At 39.9% G+C, this 24,690-nt stretch overlaps 2 protein-coding genes across 6 annotated transcripts in view; one reads left to right on the forward strand and one right to left on the reverse strand.

The window, feature by feature from the left end:
* Positions 1 to 24,690, forward strand: part of LOC111567455 (SPRY domain-containing SOCS box protein 4-like) — a 101,462-nt gene that overhangs the window by 60,999 nt on the left and 15,773 nt on the right. The gene's annotated exons all lie outside the window — the stretch shown is intronic.
* On the reverse strand, positions 19,840 to 22,444 carry zgc:136870 (uncharacterized protein LOC664693 homolog). The gene is made up of 2 exons (XM_023268594.3): positions 22,262 to 22,444; positions 19,840 to 21,706 (listed from the first exon to the last, which is right to left on the reverse strand). Exons 1-2 carry the CDS (start codon positions 22,290 to 22,292, stop codon positions 20,532 to 20,534), a joined length of 1,206 nt encoding a protein of 401 aa, XP_023124362.1. The 5' UTR covers positions 22,293 to 22,444; the 3' UTR covers positions 19,840 to 20,531.

Here is a 24,690-nt window from a genome sequence, read left to right on the forward strand (position 1 = left end):
AGTGTGTGTTATGAAAACATGCTTATGATCTGACTGGCTGTCTTCCTCCCTGTTAGTTTGCAGAACCCCACGGGCCTTATTTGATATCACAACAGGGTGTGTGTTACGGCGGCAGAAAACTGAGAGAAAACCCAGTTCTCTCTCTGTAGTTTGTTACGTCGGATTTCTCTCTCACCGATCATCTCAAAATTCCTCAGAAGTTCTCTGATCTCAAAGGACACCATGACATCATAAGACTGTTTTCTACCCTTAAAAATAGGCCACAAACCTCATTCTGCTTTTAAATTGGCTGGTTCTCTTAAAATGAATCAGATTGAACACAAAAACACTTGGAATTTTAAGAATTTTTCTTATCATCTGTGTTAAGTCCTTCCTGAATGCATGTGTGATGTCTGTTAATCTCCTACTCTCAGGATTAGTTCAAAGTACATACTTCGGCTGCTCAAAGCACCTCACCTCGGCCATTTTCCATTTATGGAGCCACCTGCTGGATTTCACAGTGACTCTGTATGAAGGGCCATCGAGGAGAATATGGGGAATATTGAGTCTGTTCAAAGCCACTCACCTCTGCAAGCTTATAGACTTCATGCTGTGAAATGAGGTTTGACTGTAGCAAATGTGCAAAGTTAATGCAGGGAGGAGGGTGAAGGTTGAAAGGCTCATCCTGATGGGCAAGTGAGACAGACACAGAGACGGCAAGAAATTAAAAAATACATATTTCTGGGAGCAAACTGAATAAAAAAGACCAAAGCTTTGGTCATGCTAGAAAATGGTACAGAAAAATAATCTATTCCAAACATAACAGGCATTAAAACTGTTGTCTCTGTTAGAAATCATTCCCAACAGGTATTTTCCTATACAGCTACGCATTCAAAAGCTCACAAACAAAGTAAATTAAATCGCATGTGTGTGTATGTGTGTGTGTGTGTGTGTGTGTGTGTGTGTGTGTGTGTGTGTGTGTGCACAGATGAGACAAAGGCTTTATTGAGCGAGGCCTTAGGTGGGGGAAATCCACTTTGACCACCAAATCTAAAACAGTACTTTTGGTTTCACATTCCACTCAGACGTCCATTGCTGAGAGGTCTTTTCGGGTTATTAGCAGTCCGGTTGTTGCTCTGAATCTCAAACAAAGACTGTGGTGAGAGTAATATCTCAAGATTTCAGTCAGAAGTGAAGTAAATAGCCCCAGGCGGCCCTCTTTGATGCAGAGTGGGCAAACAGGGTGCGATTGCAGTCTGTGTGGCAGCTGCACTCGGTATCAGTTTTGGATTGAATCGGCTCGTCTGCCCCACAGATGACTCGAATAGTGAGAATGAAGTCATGATTGCCGTCTGCCTGTCTGTCTGTGTGTGAGTGTGTGTGAATAGCAAACCATGACTATGTGGTCAGCTGAAGAGCAGACATTGTATCACATTTGGCTGTTGTTTTTTTTTTGTGGTGACTGCTTGGTGCGTCTTGTGTGTGATTGTGTGCATGCGAGTGTTACGTATAAATCTGTTCTGCGTGTTTGTGAGTGTGTGTGTGTGTGTGTGTTTGGTTGTGAAAAAATCCTCTGGGTTCCTGGGTAATGACTTTGTCTAACAGGCCTTCCTATGAGAAGCGACTATTGGATTGTTGGTGAGTTATTGTTGTAAGGAGAACAACATGGCTGCAGGGTATTAAAAAGAGATTTATAGACGTGCCGTCTCGTCGTCACACTGTTTGTTTTTCTCATCACTCCGGCTCAGACCTCCGTTGCACCATGATCATCATTTTGCTCCACCTTAGATCATTGCGCCCATTCCTGCAGTAACACACAGAAGGGAAGCACCACTTCAGCTCATGGTAGTTTTTGTCAGATTGCACAAAACAATCAGGGCCAAATAAGTAAGTGTAATAAGGACTGATGCAAATAAATGCTGGGAGAGGTTCAAACTGCATTATCCTGTAAATATGATATAAATTATTCATCCTTCCAGCACTTTTACTTCAAAGGATTTCTCTTCTTCCATCTTTATGTGAACTGATCTCTCTTTGCCAGATAGAGTTTAACTCATTTAGTTGAAGTTACATCACATAAACTACATGTGTAACTAATTTATTTAGTTACCTTGAAGCGCCCTCATCTGCTTCTGCTTCCTAATGTATGTGCGAATTTCTCTCTCACACGCATAGTTCTGTCCTGTCTCTATAATTGTACCAATTAGCGGTGCTTTGATTCGCCACAATGGGAGCTGTCTTAGCTTCACCCTTGATATGTGCCACTTTCTCTCTCTCTCTCTCTTCTTCCTCTCTCTTTGTACTCGAGCACACATCACACCAGACTCCATTGCAAAATGTGGCAATTTAACATTGCTTTCTTATCAGCTAATGTACAACCCACCCAGAGTATAATTCCTTTTTTTGAATAATTAGACACCACTGCCGGGCACATATCACTGTTATCAGGTGAAAACCTTGCAAATCCAATTTCAGGGATGGGCTTTAACTTCAGTTACATAATCACTTTCTTTTCTGTTAGTGAAGCCAATGTCACTGTACGTTTTTTTTGTTATTTGCTGAAAAAATTCTCATCCATCAGCTGTGATATGATTCACCAATATAAACCCATTTCAGACACTTACTGACCAGATGACAGCACCAGTCATTATTGCCTCAGAGACAGTGAGGGAAGCACAGAGAGGAGAAAACACAGTGGAACAGGGAAGTTAAAAATAAGGAAAGGCAAGTAAGACAGATGAGGGGGGGAAAGTGACAGAATGGAAGAAAAACTGTCGGAGAGAGATTCAGTAAAAGCAGGATAAGATGTACAAGTAGGAACATACTGAAGATCCATTAGGAGAAGGATGGAAGCAAGAATACAAAGGCAGCTTAGAGGGAGTGTTTGAGTAGAGTGGAGAGCTAGTGGAGCCGTGCAGTGGTGTGGGATGATGATGTGAATGAGGCAGCGTGACTGATACTCATCTGATCAGCTTCCTGTTGACCTAAAATGGAAACTTGTGACAATATTCAAAAACATGCACCATTCCTGTACGTCTGTTTTGAAGTGCACTGTGAGGAAAATGGCAAGCACACATAAAAACCATAAAACCGCCAGACTTCCGACTCTACAGAAAGAAATGTGGGATTTGCAGCATGCAGACAAAAATAAAACACTGTGCTTTTCTCTGGCAGGGATTATTTAATACTTCATAGTTAAAATCACAACTACAGGCTTGTTCGGGCGTCACATTCCACCAGATCTGTCAACGAGAAGTGACCCACTTTTTTTTTCCCTCTCCTGTAAGCCGGCCTGACTCCCTGACCTGCCTCCCTCTCCCCTACTGTTTAGTCTGCATCACATGAGCTTACATACTGCAGGTCAGACCTAAACCAGCTGCTGCTGCTGCATGGAGCCACCATTTCACCATAACTACAGAACAGGGATCCACTGGTGTCGAGCTTATTTACATGAGGGCACCCTGCGGTACCAAGGAAGTCTGCTTTGTGTCAGTAGAAAAGCCACAGTTTAGTTTGAGTCATCTGAGGCTGAATCTAATATGAAATTACTTCTTTCTGTGTCTGCTCTGACGACATACTGCATCAGTTTAACAGTGAATTTAAAGTACTCATTGGATTTGCAATTTAAAATGCTTTCATACTGATCATTGCAGTTTTTGTTCTTCGCAGGAATTTGGACTAAAGCGTTGCCTCACAAAAGATCACAAGAAAACAAATTCTCAGTTGCCCCTTGTGATCTTAAGTCATGCAGAAAACTTCTGTTTTAGCTGCTGAGGTTTTGAGATTTTCATCTGTCAGACTTCTGGCGGCACTGCAGTACAATGAAGGTTTTGAAAATTGTGTTGGTAAAAACTGTGTAATTTATGTTTTGAAAACAGAACAGCCGTTGTCCTTCCAGCCTTACAGTAAACAACTCTGTTAGTACTTCTTATTGAATCAATATTGTGGAAATGTCCACAGAGTGATGGTGTCAACTCTAATGTTTCAGTTGTAAGTTTTAAAGATAGATATCTAGATATAGACGACAGTTACAATAACTAAGACAACGCCACTTCAGTTTCTCACATTTTGATTTGTGCCTTTAATTTTAACTCTTCCATTACAGATATGCTCATCATTACCTGAATCCTCGGAGCCGTGACTCAGCTTCCTAGCGGCAGCCTGGCACTAAGCTAGTGCTCAGAGTTTTACACTAACTGCTGGCTGCGTGATATGTGGGTCAGTGGGTTAGTGCTTTAGCTCAACTTAGCCGCTGGCCTCAGGCATAATGGCTTGTACTTTGCTTTTTATGCTTCCCTGATTTGTCTCCTTCTGCTTTTTACGGTCACATGTGCATGCTCATCTGTCTTTGGCTGCAATTTTTCCTCTTTCTTCTGCAATATCCCTGAAGTGTTGGCTCTCGTGCACATGTAGACAAGAAGCTTCTCATTATAGCACATTGACTATACGGATACACAAAGAAGGGTTTATGCTTTGTGTTTTCCTAATATAACTCAAGCCTGATTTTGAGTCCTTTAAACATACACTTTTAATGAAGTCACAGTTGTAAATGCAAAATAGAGCGTCTGTGTTTGCAAATGCACTATAAATTACACTATAAATTAGTGGTTAATGTGGAGTGCGTATGCATTCACTTAATAGCAAAACATTTTAGTCGAGGCTACATCAACAAGTATTCAGCTTATAGTTAATGTCTTTGTGGGCTGAATTTCTCTGAGTTCTATGACTTCGCTCAGCTTGACAAAACCAAACATCAAGACAAGATTAAGTGACAGAGAAAAAGTTCAGATGTAGATTCGAAAGGGCCTTATGTTTTCCTCTTCATCCTCTGCGATGAGATCTAAACACCCTCAGCTCCAGCAGGGAACAGTGGTGTCATGTCAATGTGCTCATAATCAAATATTTAACAACGGAGATGAATGGAGGAGAGGGTGAAAAAAAAGAAGCAGAAAAATACATAAAAAATATACCAAGGCAGAGAAAGAAAAGAACACAAGAAGACTGTGGAAACTGGTAACCTAGAAGAGAGCAAAGGCAAACACAGAAGTGTGTATAAAACAGAATGCCTGAAAAGTGAAGATAGTGATTTTCATACGCTGTAAAGCTTTTAGGAAAGATGACTGCTGACAAAAAGAGGGTACTTATAAAGGAGCAAGAGGGAGTGAGGAGAAAAAGAGGCCAAAATGGAGAGAAAAGATAAATAAACCCAAATATACTGACAATGAGACAGAAGCAGCAGTGGGATGTGGGAATAATCACAGATCAGAGTGGCAGCTTGAATGAGGAGTGGCAGAGGCAGGCTGATAAAAGGCAAAGATAGAACGGAGAGACATTAGAGACGAAGAGGACGGGAGGTGTTAAGAGTAAGCGAGGGGCAAATTGAAAGTCGTGTCAAGCCACTGGTGTCAGCTCAGTGGAGGTCGCATAAACTGATCAATGATGGAGGAATGAAAGAGTAGAGGAGCACAGAAACTGGGTGCTAATGAAAGGCTGCAGGGCAAAACTTAGACTGGGTAGAAAAGGTAAGAGAGCTGGAATATAAATTACAGTTTTTAAACACATTCAAACACTTATCATGCATACTTGTATTATTTTAGAGCGAGTAAAGTGAAAGGAGATTAATCAAATGTTCAATTTTAATTGAAAAGAACTGTCAAAATCATCAGACACGAATAAAGCGATTAATAAAAAGATGCAGCGTATTGACGTCACATCAGTGTTGGTGGTAATCAGGGCTGCATGATACATAATTTTTACATCCATCATGCTTTTTTTTTGCTGCTTGATACAAAAAGGAAATTCACACTAATTTTCCATGACTAACCTACAAGACAAGTCTGTCCTTGACTTGTTTTTGACTTTATTGACATCACATGAGCTTTATTGACATGCAGGCTCCACATGTGCAGAAAAGTGAGCAAGGAAAAAAAGAGAAGCACTGAAAAAGACAACTGGACCGTTAATGGAATATTTATCACAATGGTGATTTTGGCTTCCCTGGGTGAAGTACACATTACTGACTATGATCTGCTTATAGAAAACCATGTAGATAAAATCACATTGTTGGGTAAATCTGACGTTAGAACTCCTTGTTTCACTCTTTTCAAAGTAACTTTTTGTGCTGCAGTAATTGAGTGGGGAGACTAGAAGCTTCTCTGCGCACAACTATCTATCATCTACATGTGAGGTCTTTAGGAAACTTGGTAAATTGTTGCATCTTTTGATAAGCAGATGTGCAGTAAGTGAGGCATTTTAATCAGTTTTTTTTTCATATTTTGCCTCTCGGAGAACAAGAACTTTATTTAGCCTTATTACAAATACATATGCAATGATTACATCACTGGAATAATTAGAATTTATTGGCTCTGGACCAGCTGACCAACATGATCATCTCTAAATCGCCGTCCTAAGCATGGATAAAACACAGTAATCCATCATCTTCAGCCAAATAACAGTAACTTCAAGGTTAGTTTATTACAGCTGTTTCAGTCAAGAGCTTCAGAGAAAAATTGGAGTAACCTCTTCTGATCTTGAGATAGTCGACCTACAATAGATAATGACAACCGGTTCTTCTTGACCTGCTGTCAAGTGGTTCCTTTGTCAGAGTCAATCATATAACTTTAATTGACAGCCTGATGTCCTTAGTCAACCTGTCAGGTACAATATTGATCTCATTCAGTTCCTGAACTTTAGATTGGTTCCTCAGACTACATTTTAACCAAATTTTGTTTAAGCAGATCAGCCGTAGTGCAGATTAACTGTCTACCTATAAAACCATATTTCTGCTAATCCTTAATTCAACTGAGTCTTGACTTAACTAAGCCTATTTCTTAAAGACTAGAGTCCCTACAGTATTAAAGAAACGTGCTGTGTATCGCCAGTTGATGTTGTAGCTACTGACAGTTTTCTGTTTTCAGGCTGTCTTTTTTTGCTTGTACTTTTTAATGTGTTCTTGCTCATTGATTCCAGCACATTAGTGTGCTTCTATTGAGCCGAGCCTGAGGCCAAAATCACGTACTAAATGCTTTCACTGATGAGCACTGCAACAGATGCTTGACATTAATTTACTTTCACTTAACACAGGACATAATGTCAATAACAAATGAATAAGCATTTTTAAATTAACACAGGACGGAGGTTTAATTTTCAATCTGCCCAGGAGACCAGTGGCATTGTTGTTGATTACAGTAATTCACAGATATTGCTGTCTCTATAGCAGCTTGACTAACACCGTCACCTGAATTTGTCGAAGATATTAGAAGTTGGATTCTAAAGCCATTTGTACAATGCAATTACAGTAAATGTAGAACTTATTACTTGGTTCCCTGTCCTTCACTAATGAACCAGTCAGCCTATTTTAAATCTAAAAGATTAAATAAATGAGTTATGGAATATGGCAGCCTATGGTTCATGAGCAGAGATAATCTTTGAATGTGTGCTGTAAATTTAAAATTTTATTTTTATGTGGTTTTATGTATTCTTTAGCTTTGTAAAACATCTCAGTGTTACATCTTCCTCATACAGTATGTTTGATGCTGTTTATGGAGCAATTACACTCCACATTAGCTTCATTTAAACCTCTGCACAAAACAATGTTATCACTGTCAGAGTTTATTGTTCGGCGGAACATTGCCTCTCAAACATTGTTAGGCTGTATATTGTATGCAGAATCACCAGTGTTTAGTTTCGCTGCATGCAGCAGCTCTGTAAAACTGATTCTCATCATTGTGTGTGTTTGTAGTGTGACCTGTTACAGCAGCAGCATTTTCTCCATCTGTTTCTGTGCATTTTGAGGAGATAGAGTAAAGATCCCATAATATGGATAATTATTGGCTTAGAATTCTGATTTTTTAAAACTCCACCATGGAACGCAGTGGAGTTATGTGACGATCGCTGTGCGTTTGTCCGTTTGTTAGTCTGTCTTTCTGTGTGCAACATAACTCAAAAACAGAATAATGGATTTGCATGAAATTTTCAGGGAAGGTCAGAAATGCCACAAAGATCACCTGTTTGGATTTTGGCAGTGATGCGGCTTATAGTCTGGATCCACAGATTTGTTAAAGATTTCTGTACCATGTCAAGATAGCGGCACCGCGTCACTGTAACTATGGCAACAAGTGAACGCTACGTCAGCTGCCTGCTGATGATCGCATGATTGCAATCCTACTACAAATTGACCACTGCGGACTTACCAGGACTTATTCGTCAGAAATCATACGACGACTGAGCAGCCTTGGCGGAGTACTGGGCTCTCTGAGTGCTTTTCTTGTTTTGGGGTTATTCTATAGTAGGTTTACATGCTTTCTTATTCAAGCAAATTGTCTTTCTCATTCTGTACATTGCATGCAGCACTGTCAGAAACACTTTGTTTTTGGAACTGTCCAGTTACCTCAGATTGATCAGCTGGTGTGACGAAAGCAAGACAACACTGGTTTTGTACTGTAACCCCACAATTTTGAGTGTAGGGCGTTGAAAATAATCATGCACAACGAGGAAGATGCTCATTGTAGCTACTAGGCAGGTGATATGCAAATGTGTTACATGATGATGTAAATAGGTAACGGAAGAAAAGCCTGGACTTCAAACGAAGAGTTTGAGGCAGGTATGAAGCAGTGTTTTCTGTGAGTGAATAACTTTGGGCTTTGTAAGTTTGCAGACTTTTCACACGCACGGGAAAGCAGCTATATAACACACTGAAGCAAAGTGAAACACCTAGAAAATATGCTATGGAACATGTTACCTTTTGACAGCATTCATATATTCTTTGCAAGTACAGAACTCAGAGGATGGACTTGATATGTGTAGCATGTTCACTTGTTCCTCAGGGCCAACCTGCCGTAACTCTCCAAGGAGTCCATGTACAACACAAAATCTTCACTTTGCTTTCTGCCAGCTAACACACAGATTGTGCCAGGCATGCTAGCTGACTTACCAACTGTCATTTTTTTTTTTTACCCTAAATTTAGGAGTGTTGAATTAAACATGAGAACTTCAGAAACACACCCACGGGAAAAATTGGAAGTGTTTCTACATTGCATCATTTTTTTAGCAGACATCATAATTTCCATTAGCTTCTGTATGCAAGACATTATAATTCACATTTACATAATTGTGCAAAACCTGGACCACACATAGACTCTCAAGTAGGGATGGATGGAGGTAGATGGAGGGTAGAAAGCAGTAAAGACGCAGAGGCAATGACAGAAGTTGCTATGGTGAAGAGAATAAAGGGATAAAATGGACTAAACAGGCACAGTGGGAGAAGAAGACAGTGGAAAACATGATACCCTGAATGCCGGTGCTTCCCAGGGAGTAGTCACATACCTGACATGTTAACGTCTTCCTACTGTACTGTGTGTGATAAAAGCCCTGCCCTGAGTTGCAGTGGTATTGTGTCAAACAGAAATGGCTGTGTTGCTGAGAGAAGATGAGAGACAGACTGAACTACTGCCGAAAGAAAACCACAATGATTTCACACCTGATTATCTCCCCATTTTTCACGGCTCTCTGTCAGGACCGATCCATTCCCCCTCATCTGTTCCATCCTGTGTGTTTGTGTGTGTTGTACAGAGCTATTTACTGTATTACAGCTTTGCCACTGTGTCACCTTTTAGAACCACACTGGTCTTTGTAAGATTCATTTAACTGCAATTAACACAGAGAAATCTACTCTTAACAGCAACAAAACACCTCTTGGTGGACCTCTTGTGCTTTGCAGTCAGTTATGGAGCACAACGCCAGATTCAAATAAATTTATGCAAGCAAGAAAAGCTTCGGAACTGAAATCAGTTTTGAAAGCTCAGCAGTTGCTTTTTACAAACCCATAAATCCCACGTTTAATGCTGCCACAGACAAGACTATGATTGTGAGTGGCGCTATTCCCAGACACAAGGGCCCTCTTTGGATGAGAGTTTTCATAGAGGTTGAAGTGGGAAAAGACTATTATAGGTACCTGTTTGATATGCATTGGAAAAATTGTGGCCTGTCGTGTTTTTCACTGGGGATTAAGGAATTTAGGAGTTTGGAAAAAGATTTTGATACTTAGGTGTGTTTAAATGACCAGTGATTTAGAACATTATTGTTTTATTCTATTAAATCTGCCACCAACTCTCTCTCTCTCACACACACACACACACACACACACACACACACACACACACACACACACACACACACACAGACCCACTTGGACTCACAGGAACAGCGTTAATAACAAGGTGATCCAATCACTCTCCAATTTTGTAATGAATGAGAGCAAGATAATCCTCCCGAATCTTTGTCTCCTTCACTCTTTGTTCAGGAAGCTGTAGGCTCGGCCTCTAATCAACGCTTCAATTTGGCCTTCTGACATTACCAATTTACTGACCGACTGGATTCCTCTGTGTGCTCTCATGGATTGAGTTCTATTTTAGGGTCCCTCAGCCCTCTCTCTCTTCTCTCATTGGCATTCTTCTCCCCGGTGAATGAAACTCGCCCGATTTATTCAACTATTCATCACTTTGTTCACTCCACTTATTTGTGTGGCACTGCTGAATTGGAAGTGTGTTTTCAGTTTTGTCATTGACCTCTGTGTTGCTGCACTGTAAGCCAGCAGTTGAGTCAAAGGTACCTGAAGGAACTAAGATCTTGTAGCCTGTTAACATCAGTATCTTTCTGTTTGACTTTATTATTTTCCAACAGTTCTCAACGTCTCTTGCAGCACATAAAGAGGAACTGACGTCTGTCTGCGTACTCGCTCCAAATCGTATCCATCTGTTTCTGTTAAAAGCGAGCTGTTTCCATGACAAAGCCTGTTTTAATGTGTCCTGCTTGCATGTTGTGAGAATGAAGTCATGACTTCAGTCAGGTGAAGAGGTTTGCATTAGCGTTCAGGAATGCCGTCCTCTGCAACAGACGTGATGTAATGGATTTTGTTTGTGTCCTTGAAAAAAGCCTTCTTTTAAATTTTTTTAATCATGGAAAGTTGACAGAGCTCCCTCGCTCTTATTCAGCAATTTCCTCTTTCACAGTTGTGCACTTTCCCACCTTCACACATGGATAGTCCTCTTTTGTTTGCCACTGAGCAGCTTTACTGGAGCTGTTCAGGGGGGAGTGCAGAGCTCTCTCTTTCTCCTCTTACTAAGTGGCACTTTTCATCTTTACCCTCTCACATATCCAGTTTGATTACGCTCACAGCAAACCAGGTTACTCCTAGAAATGCATATATATCTATATCTACATGTTTATTTATTTATTTATATTTACAGAGAGCACATTTACACGTACCACATACTGTAGTTATATGGTACTACAAGACAAACTGCATATAGATGCAGCAAGTCCATAATCAGATTTTCCCTTTCCCATAACCTTATTTTGAATAAATTACACACTTAATCAATTAGGACACTCTCCTCCCATCCTTCTGCATTGTTGTCACAGCACGTTTTTGTCATGTGTGTGTAAAACGCCCATTAGAAACCTGGTTATGCTTGAATTGTGCATGACCAAGAAACTGGGGCTGAGGAAATCAGTTTTCTCAATTTTCCTCCCCAGTTGCATAAACCTGGTTTCTTGTATACACAACACTTACACAACCAGGATATAGCAGAAAGCTGATTGTAACCTGGTTACTTAAGTACATTTAAGCACAGTTCTCTAAGCTATAAGCCTCTACCTGCCCCTCAGGACTCTAACAACTCTCAGACCGATGTTTGTATTCTCATACAGTAAGCAAAATCTTGGAGTGTCTGTCAGATATTTTTTTCTGCCCATAGCAGGATGGTTTGAGCTGTGATGAATCAACAACATACGCTGAGGCTGCATTGATCTTGTCGACCTAAAGAAACCAGGTCATGACCTGCCCCGTCAATACTTTACTTGTAATATTTAGATAAATGAAGAAAGCCTGTGTGACAGTGTGTGCAGCTGGTCCACATTCTTCACTTGTTTTTTCAGTGTTTAAACGCTCAGTAAACAAGCTTTGTGCACACATGGCAACTAATGTCTACAATTAGTGTCGATTTCACAATGAATATTCACACGACTGCTGTGTGAGGTCGTAACCTTGGAGACCAGCAGCACATATTGGTGTGCATAAGTATCTCTGTCACATTTATCTTAAGAAGCACATGCTTGTATAGAGAAATGTCTGCTCTAGTGTTTTCGACTTAAAAATGACTCACAGTTGAGGTACACAACCAACAATGTGACATATGTTGCCTTAAACCATATACGTGGCACTTTTCCACTAACACCTCCTTGGCTCGACTCGACTCGGCTCGAGTCTACTCAGTTTGTGAGGTTTTCCATTAGGATGTAGTATCTGGTACCAGGTACTGTTTTAGTACCTACTTGGCCGGGGTTCCAGTTGAGCTGAGTTGAGCTGATAATGTGACGTCTATAGAGTGCAGGCCACTGATTGGACAGGGAGTGACGACACACGAGAGCAACTCCTTCACGAAAACTGGTGAGTGTTTTGTGAGTTCAAGAAACCTTTACATTACTTATCCCATTGGTGGCAAGCTCACACACAAGTGTATTTTGAAAGTAACGTTGTTGTCTCCTGTATGCAAACAATAAGCTAGCTAGTTAGCCTTCAATGCTAACTCCGTGGCCGGGCCACTGTGCTATGACGATTCCACCCACGATGACGTGGTACTCAATTGTAATGGAGAACGACTTAAACCGAATCGAGTCGAGTAGAGTTGAGCCAAGTCGAGCCGAGTAGGTGCTAGTGGAAAAGCACCTATAAAGACATGAAGTACATGGTTTAAATGCAGATCTGAGACCTATGGTAAGCTGTCTTGTTTACTCTTTTAAGTTTTATTGGTGTCAACCTTCTAAGCAGTTTCTAAGTGTTTCTTTTTTTGCTCCTATCACACTTTTACTGACTGTGGGCTCATTTCTAACTGCCATATAAAGTCCTGCACCTCTATGGAAAGAGCACAACTATAGCTAGAAGTAAAATTAACTAAAAAATATATTTTGTGCAGTATAACAAAGTTAATACCATAAATCATAAGAAAAGGAAACATAAAATTTGCATTTATTTATTTTTTATTTTTTAGTGAAAAGAAATCTAGAATCTGTTCTGTGTAAATACAGCCTGCAGTTCAGTCAATTTCAGCTGAAAAGTCCTTGAATTTTTGTCACATGACTGTTGCTCATGGGGAGTCCCTAATGACTTCTTGGTTGTGAAATAGAGAGCACAATTAGTTATTTTTTACAGAATCTGAGTACTGCCAACAGTTTATTTTGGCAACATTTTAAATGTGACTTTTAGAATAAATTTTGATGAAATATCACAATTTTAAGGTTACACTTTTGAATTTTCCAATCAAATCTCCACATCCCACATAATGAGGTCAAATCCAGCAATTGTTCTCTGTTTTTTCAGTTTTTGACTCTGATAAATGACGTAGTTTTGATGTGTTTTTTTAAAGACTACATACCTTTCAGACCCACCCGTGGGTGTCGGGGTTCAGAAGGTTCAATTAAATAATCCAACCTATTGTTGCTCTTAAAACAGATCGAACTGAATAATGAAAATGAAAATCAATCTGAGTACATATTAGTGAGGTTGATCCAACACACTGATTATGAGCTTATTTTTGTAAATGTAAAATACCATTTTATAATTTATTTGGACAAAACACAGTAAAAGTAATTCCTGCTTTGTGGTCAAAAACACCTTCAGGTGGGAGTGATTGGATATTACCTTAAGTGGTATGAATGTCTAAGGATGTATAAGTGAGTGTTGAACAGCAGAGGGCATAGAATACTTTTACTTTTGACAGACACTCGTCATCTTTTGACTCTTTCGTATATTGCTGGATTCAGTGAGCCTTGTGCTTTCAGTGTCACTCATGAGTAACTTGACATTTTCTTAACACAAGTGCAGGGAAACTTAGATTTGAAAAACACATGTCATCGCTGCCTTAATGATGTTTTTAAAGACTAATCTTGATCCTAAATGACGCTACAATCTTATGACACATCGCACAAATTAGCATTTTATAAGCTGATTTCATTGTCTACTGATTTAAAGGAGGTAATAGGTATGTCTGAATCTTTTGTTGGAACTGAGCATCTCAGTTGATGTGTTTGTTCCACATTTGGAAGCGTCACAGATCTTAAAGATAAAAGTTTTGTTTGTGTGTCAGTTCTATTTTTAACTACTGTGAAACACCAGAAGAGAGTCTTAGTGGCTCTGTGAAACTGTCACGCCTACAGTAATAACCTTAGGCTGTTTTGAATGCTGTACCTGCAATTGCCATGGAAATACTACTTGGTCCGAAGCAGGCAAAATCCAACTCAGCATTATGTTCCCACGTCATTGTGACACAGAAAATTTCCTCTTATAAAAGATACAGGGCACATTGGAAAGAGGCTTCTGCCACATCACTGTTTAAATCTCAGTACTGACTTGTGTGGTAGACTTTTATACCAAAACATGAGCAAGAGTAAATGCAACACTGATTCTGACAGAACACATTAAATGTTTTCATCCCATCTCTCTATACTTTGTCCGGTTTATTCAGCTTGGGCTCAAAACTTTGACCCTTTTTATTTTATATAGAGTTATATTTATTACAGGAGTCTTTTACTCCCTCAATACGAAATGAACAAGGCCGAAGGTAATATAAGTACTGTGAATCATTTCTTTGAGGATATTGTTTTACTATCTGGTGCCAATCCCTTTACTGGTATCCAATCTTTCTCTGGTGTTATGATCTCCTGTAGGATCCACTTCTGCCTGTATTTCCAGTCTACTGTTTCCTTCTTGTGTGTTCACTCAGTTTTTTGTACTTGCAGTCTTTCCTCTTACTTGGCTCCCTCTCTTCCTTTTGCTGCCCTCTATGTGTCTCACTCGTCAGCTATGTCCTCTGTTTAATCAGTCACTCTTGTAGTTGCCCATAACTTTTTAATATGTCTCTGTATCTAATTCACATTGCCCCTTCGTCCCTTCACCCTGGCTGGGCTGTGTGCCCAGGAAACTACTGTAGCTCGCTCTGTTGGCTGGTGCTGCTGTGGTCCAGTCCAAGCCCACACTGCTGACCTGTCCTCTCTTGTACACTTTGACTGCTGAAGTTTCTCTGAACCAAAGAAATGTTGAGTCAAGAATGTCAGAGGCTTGTAATTCTGGTTTAATATTAGTGTTACAGTGTCACTGGGCATCATTTTAGATGCTATGGTAGTTCTATAAATGGTTTTACTATTAGATGCTGGTGTGTAAACTCGTAAAGTGTCACTTACTACTCAGCCTATAACTCAGTCTGACGTCAATCTCTGCCATGCATGCTTATATTTTATGTTCAGTTTTCATAGTGATTCGCCTTTCAATAAGAATTGATTGTGACAGAAACTTTATCAGTGTGCTTCAATCTTTCATGAGTCTGCATGTGGTTGTGATGGATGTCTATAATCTAGTAAAGATATCCGTTGTGGAGAGTGCCAGAGCAAAAAGAGTCGAGTAAGTCACCTTGCACTGAATCACTGTAGACAGAGAATAAAGCTGAGTTGCAGGTCGTTTCACCTCAGAGGTTTTTACGCCAAGTAGTGTGTGACTTGTTTATGAGCCTTCAGGCAGAGGGGCGTGAGTGAGTGAATGGTGACATGTCACAAAAAATCTTGTGTTGTATATCTATCTAGGTTCACAGAAACTACAGCGATATTTTGAATATCCCTTGGGATTAATAAAATATCTATCTATCTATCTATCTATCTATCTATCTATCTATCTATCTATCTATCTATCTATCTATCTATCTATCTATCTATCTATCTATCTATCTATCTATCTATCTAGTAATTAGACACGACACCAGGTGTTTTAGTACTCCTCTCTTCTGCTATTAGCTCACCTCATGCGTGGAGAAAATGAGGCTCGTAGAACAGCTCTTATAGTCAGTTCACACAGATGAGGACAAAGGAAGAGTTTTGTTTGTCTTGCACACGTAACAAGGTCACAGATGCATGAGTGATGCAATATAGAGTCCTACCAATTGCTTTGATCTACAGGTTTTTTGATTAAAAACTGCATTTATGATCAACCCTCAAGGATACAGATGCATTTTGGCGAGTAACACTAAATGTAAAAAGTTAAAAATTAAATTTTCACACAGACATTTCTTTGTCCAGTGACTGTAAAAAGCCACCATAAAATGCAACTTTATTCAAATGACACAAATGACATTGGACAGACGAGCTGTTGGTCTGCATAATGCTCACATATCCTTACTCATAACACCCAATCTGTCATGTTGTTCTCCGGATGGACGTGTCTACCAACAAGATGCTGTCTCCCAAAATGTCTACCAATTTCGTCAAACCCGACAGGAAGAGTGGGACAACATTCAGCATGCAGCATCAAAAGCCTCATCGACTCTTTGTGTTGCAGATGTGTCAGTGTGACTCATCACTGCCTTGTGATTTCAGGTCTATGACCCCACTTACCATCTGCACACTATTATTTCTAACATTGTGCGTACTTGGTTGTTTCATGACATCCATTCCGTTGTAGAGATTCTGCATGTTGGAACAACAAATACTTATTCCCCTATGCTACAAAGAATAGATAGAATTTAATATTGTTTGCTGCATTTATATTTATGTTCAGTATAAATCAAATTTTTACTTTTACTGTGTGTGGAACAGAGCTCAAAAATATTTGATATCAGAGTGTAATTAAGATGGATTTGTAATTCTGTTTTTCTTTGGATAAACACATCCTCACAGTTCAACGTGTGACCAGTCTCTTCAAGCTACCTTTGATCTTATCATCAGCTGATCCTGAGGGAGCAATGATTCTTCCACCTGCCACCATTTCTAGTTATCTTGACAAGAAAAGGGAAAAGTACTGCCTTTGTGTTTTCGTGATTTTTATGTTTATGGGCCATAGGCCTAGTTTATAGGTTTAGTAGGTTTCCAGGACATGTGAACATGCAACAACTGTGTTTCTTGGTAACTGGTGAGTGTCTCATGATTATACTCAGAAACAGTTCTTCTCCAAAAAATGGATCAAAGATGCCTTTTATCATATAAATCCTTTGTATTTTCAGATGGAAAACACGCTGCTGGAAAAGAGTGTCGATTAGGATACAGTGTCAGTTTGCTGTAGTTTACTTTATTACTATTTCAGAAATCAGGTATGTTCCTGTAGCAAAGTTTGCAGCTCAGTGTATCTGTCAACCTCCACACAACCAACCACCTATGATAGTCTACATTTATAATATGTTGGTGGCTTTGAATGATGCATGGTTGTTTTATCTTGACAGTTCGTCAGACCTCTTGTGAGATGGTAGCAACTTCCTATTCAAGGAACATCAGAAACTGATAACCTCAAAATATTGGAAGAAATGTTGGAATTCAGAGGATATACAGTAATTTTACATACACAATACTGAAATTACAGTTTTGTTGTCCCTGTGAGCTGAATATTGACTGCCATATTTGTACAGATATTCAGACACATACAGATAAATGTATGTTGCTAGGTTACCAAAAGTAAGAAAAGTGAGCTGCAGCTTTCCTGGGTTCTGTGTTCAGACCGCTGTCTCCTTCATCTAGTGCTTTCATAGAGAAAGACACACTGACGTGTCTTGTTGCTGCTCTGAGCAGAGAACATTTCTTGTACTCAGAGAATGTTTAGCGCTGAAAGTTAAAAATATTTCAGCTTTTAGCTCAAGAATGCCGCACATCAAATGGGTTGTCAGTTGTTTCATAGCAACAGCTGTAGTTGATGAGTGCTTCCCCCAAGCAGCTGTTGCAATGCCAGATAAATAAAAGGTGCCTCTGGATCCAAGAGCCACAGTTTGTTTTTACTTCATGTCATGCACTTTTTTGGAGAGAACTCTAGATAATTTCCATTTTTACATAAGGCGAGTGTCTCTTAAGTTGAGATGGAGAAATCAGAGATGGATTCCTGACCAATAGTGATGCTTGATGTTACAAAAGACAGATTGCAGGTATACCTTTCACACATTTGCCCTCAATTAAGCATAGATGGCAGCTATAAATAATATGTAATTATTAAATAATTAAAAACAATGGATGACAATTAGCCTTGTGCTAAATCTGGCTTATTTACTGCAACCTTGTGTAAACTATTATGAGATTGTATGTTAATTAGTATGTACTGTCCCATCCAGATATGTAATACATGAAACAGTTTATCTCCAGCATGTGTCATGATCTTGGACAAGTGCTTCAAGGTAGATATCAAATTGATAAAGAGAACCTACAGGGCCATATCACATTCTCGGAGCTTATGTTGAGCAATAAAGTCCAATAAAAATGATAATTTGTTATCAGCAACCTGTTGATTCATAGTTATGCCAGAGATACTGATACAAAATACTTATTCCCCTATGCCAAAAAGAATAGCGGTAAAGTTTACTGCACCGCAAGAGCGGATAGATAGACTTACACATACCAGATAGAAATGATTGTCAATTCTACTAAAATCTTGAGTCATATCTTCAGTCATTAGGCTGAGTTCACAGAATAGCTAGCTGTCATAAAAGTTATTTTACTGTTCTTTATCCAACGAAGCTCCACACATTTTAAGAAAAGCACAAAATAAACACAAATGCAGAAATCTGCTCTGTAAAATAACCTGACCTGTTTTAATTTCAGTGAGTGACTCTGTACTATTCGATTCGTCACTCATAGGAAGAGGTTGACGGAAATAAAAATGGTTTTAGGGCCTTTGACATCAAATATATGAGGAAGTAACAGAGTTCAGCTTCATAAAAACCTCTAGTAAAATTACTTTATAACATTTTGGCTTCAAACCCTTACATGTGACACTCAGAGACAGGCCTGTAGGTGTTGATCTCAACCAAACACGTTCACAATTATATTCACTGGTAAGTTACACAGTCTGTCCGAGAAGAACTGACTCCTGCAAGCATCTGCTGTAGTGTTTGGTTCCAGTGAAACCCTGGAAACATCAGTGGTTTGTGTCCTGCAGACAGAAGACTTCTCAAACCAAATTAGTGTCACAGCAGTTTTCTGTATCTAATTAGAAGAAGCTGTTGACAAAATCAAATGTGATCTCTACGCACTTTCTTCACTGATGGTCTGCTGTACCTCACTAATTATTACTGTTTTGAAAATCTTTGCCTTGCTTCAAAAATGGGAAACTACTGACCTGCAAGCTTGGACTCTTTTGGCAGCTGTTTAGAATGACTGTACAGTTTGAACAAACTGGAACCTTTTCACTGTGAGGAATGAAGAGATTGTTTTTATCTGATTATGTGCATTTGAAATGAGCTTTTGTGGTGCTGCCTGACGTCCCGGGTTGACAGTGACCTCGCCGGTTACAACACTGACTGACCTTGCATGGCATCATGACTGTGAGCCAGAGATGAGGATTAACAGTCTGTGTCAGTCGAGGAGACACAGCAATTCCCTGAAGCCAATTGACAATTTGTTGAAATGTAATGAAATGGGCGGTAGACCACACGTCCCTCAACTCCAGCTATATAAACCTGCAATGCAGTGACAGTCATTATCTCATATTTACAAATTGAAAATCCCCAAGTATAAAAGAATAATAATGACAGCCCCAGTGTGCAGCAGACGTTCTCTCTTATCACAGTTTATCCACTAACTTCTTCTTGGATGGCAGATTCTTTTTTACTTGTGCTTCCTCAGGAGACAAAATTGGATTTTAATTACTTGAGTGTAAGAATGTTACTAATTCTCAACATTAGAAGGTGTTTGGAAATATATTGCACAGGGAGAGCGTTAGGGTCAGGAATCACACATTATCTCATATTTCTCATAATTTTGTTAGAAAAATGACTAAATTTAAGTGTAATAATTGCAAACGTGTTTGGATGTTGAACAAGAAAACAGCAGTGAATACATATGTACATGTTTTGCATTACTTTTTACATTTATTTGTGTTTCTGTCAGTTTTGTACAACCAAGGAATATGTTGATATTTTTGAAAATTATTTTATTTACATTTACAAACAGATAATTGGATCAATGTGTGTCTTCATATGGGGCTTCAAGCTTTACTTGCCATAAATACTTGAAATAGTTGGAAACAGCTAATTCTGTCTGTTTAATATCTACCACCACCTGTAAAACTGACTAAATAAAATGCAGTTTATTCGGTACAAGAAACTACATGTTAAATGGACATGTGTCAGTTTTATAGGGGTTGTGACTATTTTTTCATTGGGCACAGTACCAGAGCCAGACTACCTTGTTGACTGAAGCTTTGTATTTATAGTACAGACATGTAAGTGCTTTCAAGCTCCCCATCCAACGAACACATTTCTCCACAACTTAAACTTTTTTTTTTCTTCCTCAGTGTCAGATTGAGTGCAGTGGTCCTTTTGGAGCAGACAACGGCTCTATGTGAACGTCCACGAATGTTCTCTCGAATTATGTGGTGGGTGATTCAGTAGGAGATTTAGTGTCACAGCATCAAAGAATAAACGTGCCACTTGTGGCTGCAGATGTCTCATGTGGAGTCAGTGGTCATTGTGTCAGTTTTATACAAGCCACGGTGCCCAGCTGGCTTGAAAAAAGCAATGTTGAACACAGTTACTTTAGGCAAACCTCCAGATTGGACTGAAGGCTGACCTTTGACTCCCATTCGGCCGACAAGGAGCCATCATTCCTATCTTTATTTCAGTGCCCTCCTTCTTCTTCTTCCCCTCCAGTATTACACTCCTTTCTGCCTCCTTCTCTTCCCCACTGTCAGAGCTTGTATCCCAGCTATCCTCCTCACTGCTCTGTCTCTTAAGCGCCACAATGATTACCTCTTCTTTGTCCTCCCCTCTGTTTATCTCCCCCTCCACACATTCCTGCTTGTTCTGCAGCTCTTTCCTCAGGCTCGGTCCCTGCTTTTCTTGCTCAAACCTCTCCTCTTGTCCTGGCTCCACTTTTACCTTTGTCTCTGCTGTCTTTTGTTCTCTCTTTCCCACATCTGTCTCTGCCTCTAGCCCAGCTCTGAGCTGCAGCTCTCTGCGGCACCATTCCTCCTCCAGTCTTTGGTACATGTGAAGGGAGAAGTGCCATCCCCCGTTTTCCTGCAACATGTCCTCCACTTTACCCAGCAGCTCTCTTACCTGCTCCTGCACTCCTTCCCTTCTCCCATCTGCCTCATCTCCTCTGCTTGCACTTCCCACCCTTTTCTCATTTTTCTTCCTCCAACTCCATCCCTGTTTCCTTCCCCCTTCGTTCACCTCCTGCTTTGGTCCCCCTTGCTTGCCAGGGATGGCCGTCTTGTTATCCAACACGTGGTATCGATAGCGACACTTCTCCATCAGCCAGTGCAGAGCAGGGCCTCCGGATTGGATATGCTCCTGTATGCTGCACTGTCTCACCTTCAGATGGTCTCCGAAAGTGAACAGCACCATTGTGTGTCTCCATATTGCAGAAGGAAGGACCTCCATCCTTCTCTCCACCGCCCTCCTCTCAGGCTCAGTGAAGTCCAGCAGCGGAATTACTAACAGAATGACATGTGGCCCTTCAAGTCCACACAGAGACAAAGCTCTCAGCAGCTCAATTTTCTCCTCTTTGGGAACAAGCTCCTCACTTGAACCCCAACCTTGTGCATCCACCACAGTCAAATGACGCCCAGCAGTTACGGCAGTAGCAACTGTACTGGCCCCGCCTCCTCTGGTGTCAAAAACCTGCCCTCGGCCCAGCAGGGTGTTACCAGTGGAGCTCTTGCCTGTTCTTCTGGGGCCAACCAGCAAAATTTGAAGTCCACTTGAGACTGGTGGAAAGAAAATGGACAAGAGCTTTTATTCTGAAGGCCTGAACCTTCTTTGATTTTGGTTGTAATTGTATTGCTTTTTCTTCTACAGTATCTTTAAGTCACTTAAGGCATAGCAGACATAACTGTGGTGAGTGGAAGAAGTGAACCATACCCGCCCAATAGCAATCATTTCTATCGTGAGCCACATCCATCTCATTATCTTGTGGAAAATTACCACAAATCTATACTTGTCTCTGATTTTCTTCCTTTCCCTATATTGCACAGTAGATGATTCACTGGAGATTTCACGTGCATTTTATTCGTAAGAAAACATGTGATGCCGGCATACTTTAATTGTTATCTTTAATCACAGATCTCATCACTTCAAACTGCTGCCAAATAAACACTTCATGTTTCAAAGGTAGGTCAGGAATTCTTGTCACATATACAACGTATTCGCAAAAAGTCATACTATTTTTAATAACACTTGAAATTTTACTTGTTTCTTTTAGCTTTTGTGAAATTTTGTTAGAGAAATTTTGCCGTGAAAATGTGTATCAAACGGTCACTTACCTGCATTTCCACGTGGGTTAAAGAGTTCCATTGTGACTTTCTTGCCTGTGGATGTCTTCTAGAAATTGCAGGTAGATTTTCTGTCCACAACAATGCAGCTGGGATCCTTGAACCCAGGTTTACAGGATCAACAACCCATAACCTGAAGTCTTGTTCGAGTGTTGTCTCTCTGGCTGCACTCTCACTAACAGCTCAGCTCATGTGTATTTCTCTTATCAACAGGTTGACTTTAGCACCTCCCAGTTTTTGTTGCTCACCTGCCATTCTTAGAAATATTAAATCTTTCCTTTATATAGGCAGGTTTGTTTACTTGCTGGCCTTGCTTCATTATAGCAAAATGAAGGTGGAATATTTGCGTGAGTTAAAAAAGGTTTATACTGCAGTAGAAGCTGCAATACAGCAAGAACAATAAAAAAAAATTCACAAATTAATGATGTTGGTTAGTGGGTAGGTTCATTTCCTTGAGTTTCTGCTCGTGTGCTGCAGCCTCGTGCTTCTTGTTTACTTCTACCGACATTGTTTTACAGCTATCGTATCAGCATGACAATTTAGCTTTTTAGAGCAGTGGGCCTCATGTTTTGCACATCAGGCCTCTTCCACATGATTTGATTCTGTGAATTTACTGGTAATTTTTTCCTTCCTCCCTTTCTCCCCCTCTCTCCCTCTTTCTCTCACATGTTTGGTCGGTCTGCAACCTTAATCTGAGCCCAGTCACCTCACAGATTATAGTTTGCTGTGACTCTGAACGTGTGCCTGTATTTTGACATTTGTGTGTCAGCAGATGACGGTGTATGTACTTTGTGCTTGTCTGCATGCATCTATGGATGCCGCATGAAGCTCTAAACAGTGTTGTCAGTTTAACAGTGCTGCATGTTGTGTATTTTTAAGGTCACCGTTCCCATACATAAAATTAGCATGATATCAGAACAACCACTGATTGTCTAACAGGTAACTGTATCTGTAATGAAAAGCTTCATCAGTTTACATCAGGTTGTGATTTCCAGCATTACTCAGAATGACTTTGGTCCAATTCCCAGACATCAGGTATAAACTTGCTGCATTCAAGTGCAGGTTGTATTTTAGGTGGAAGTAGAGATGAGCATTAGTGATAATGATACATAATGTGGAGCTGCATTCTTCTCTATAATGAAGGTCTTTTACCTCTTCCTGAGAATCAGCTGATTTCTAATTTAAAAGCAGAGAGGTCGGGTGTCACACTTCAGTGTATAGTTACACTTCTGTCTCTGTCCCTGCTGCCTCTCTTACACTTCTGCTGCTCCATAGTGGGTGTTAGCAAACATGCACACAGATAAACACACATTCTGACCTGACAGGTAAATCCTGTAAAGGATCAACCAGATTTTTATCTCCGTCTGACTCATGAGGTTAGTCGGCTGAGGCCTGCCTGCTGCATGTGAGCACGTGAGTGCTCATGCTTGTATACGTGTTAATGCACGTGTGTGTGGGTGATTGTGATTCTCCCGTAGTTCTTGGCACATAATCTTCGATACTATACGGCAGCGGTAGCTGTGTTCCCCCATGCCACCTCTACCTTCAACGTTTCTCTCTACCCTTTGTGTGTTTTTTTCTACTTTGATCGTTGCTCTAATTGCTTCTACCTCACCTGCTTTGTCTTTAGTTCCCTGTCTTTGGTCTTTTATCTGAGACACATAAATACACAATGACCTTTCCTTTCCTGGATGTTCATATAATTAAGTCACCTCATGTACTGAGGCTTCCCAGCTTTCAAATTCTGAAAAAGTCAGCATTTATGAGGACTTGATACTTTCAAATGTGCTAGGCTTCCTCTCTCACTTACTTTAGTTATTCCATTATGTTACAAGCAGTGATCTATAATAATGACATTATGTACTGTGATATAACTCACTGAGTGTTTTTTGGAAACAGATGAGTCTTGTTTTTCTATCTACTACTAAGACCATTTTTCTGGTATCTTATTTGCTGTCTTTTAGTAAATTTGCATTACATTTGCAGATGTTTCATCTTTTGAATTCTATTTTTCTGTCTTTAGCACTGTCGAAGTAGTTTCTAGTTTAATAAACATCTGCAAGCATAGTCCAATTCATGTGTTCAATTAATAATGAGCTAATAGTCACTGATTATCCCTCTTTATCATCTGACTGAACTTTCATTCCAATTACTTTATGTACACTCCAATGTTGTGTTATTTCTCAAATAGATAGGAGGAACTTTACCATATCACACATTCAGCGGACATGGAGCAATATTAGCATTTATTCATAGCCTGTTAATGGCCACTTAGCGATTGCAAGTCCAATATTGACTCACCTTTATGAAATATCCAGCTCTTCAGCTGCTAAATTTTCCTGTTATTTCAGCTAAATACCTGCAGTGTTTATTTTTGCAGTTGGGAAAGATGGTTATCAGAGCAGTGAGACCCCATTAAA

The sequence above is a fragment of the Amphiprion ocellaris genome, chromosome 10, assembly GCF_022539595.1.
Source record: "Amphiprion ocellaris isolate individual 3 ecotype Okinawa chromosome 10, ASM2253959v1, whole genome shotgun sequence".
NCBI lineage: Eukaryota > Metazoa > Chordata > Actinopteri > Pomacentridae > Amphiprion > Amphiprion ocellaris.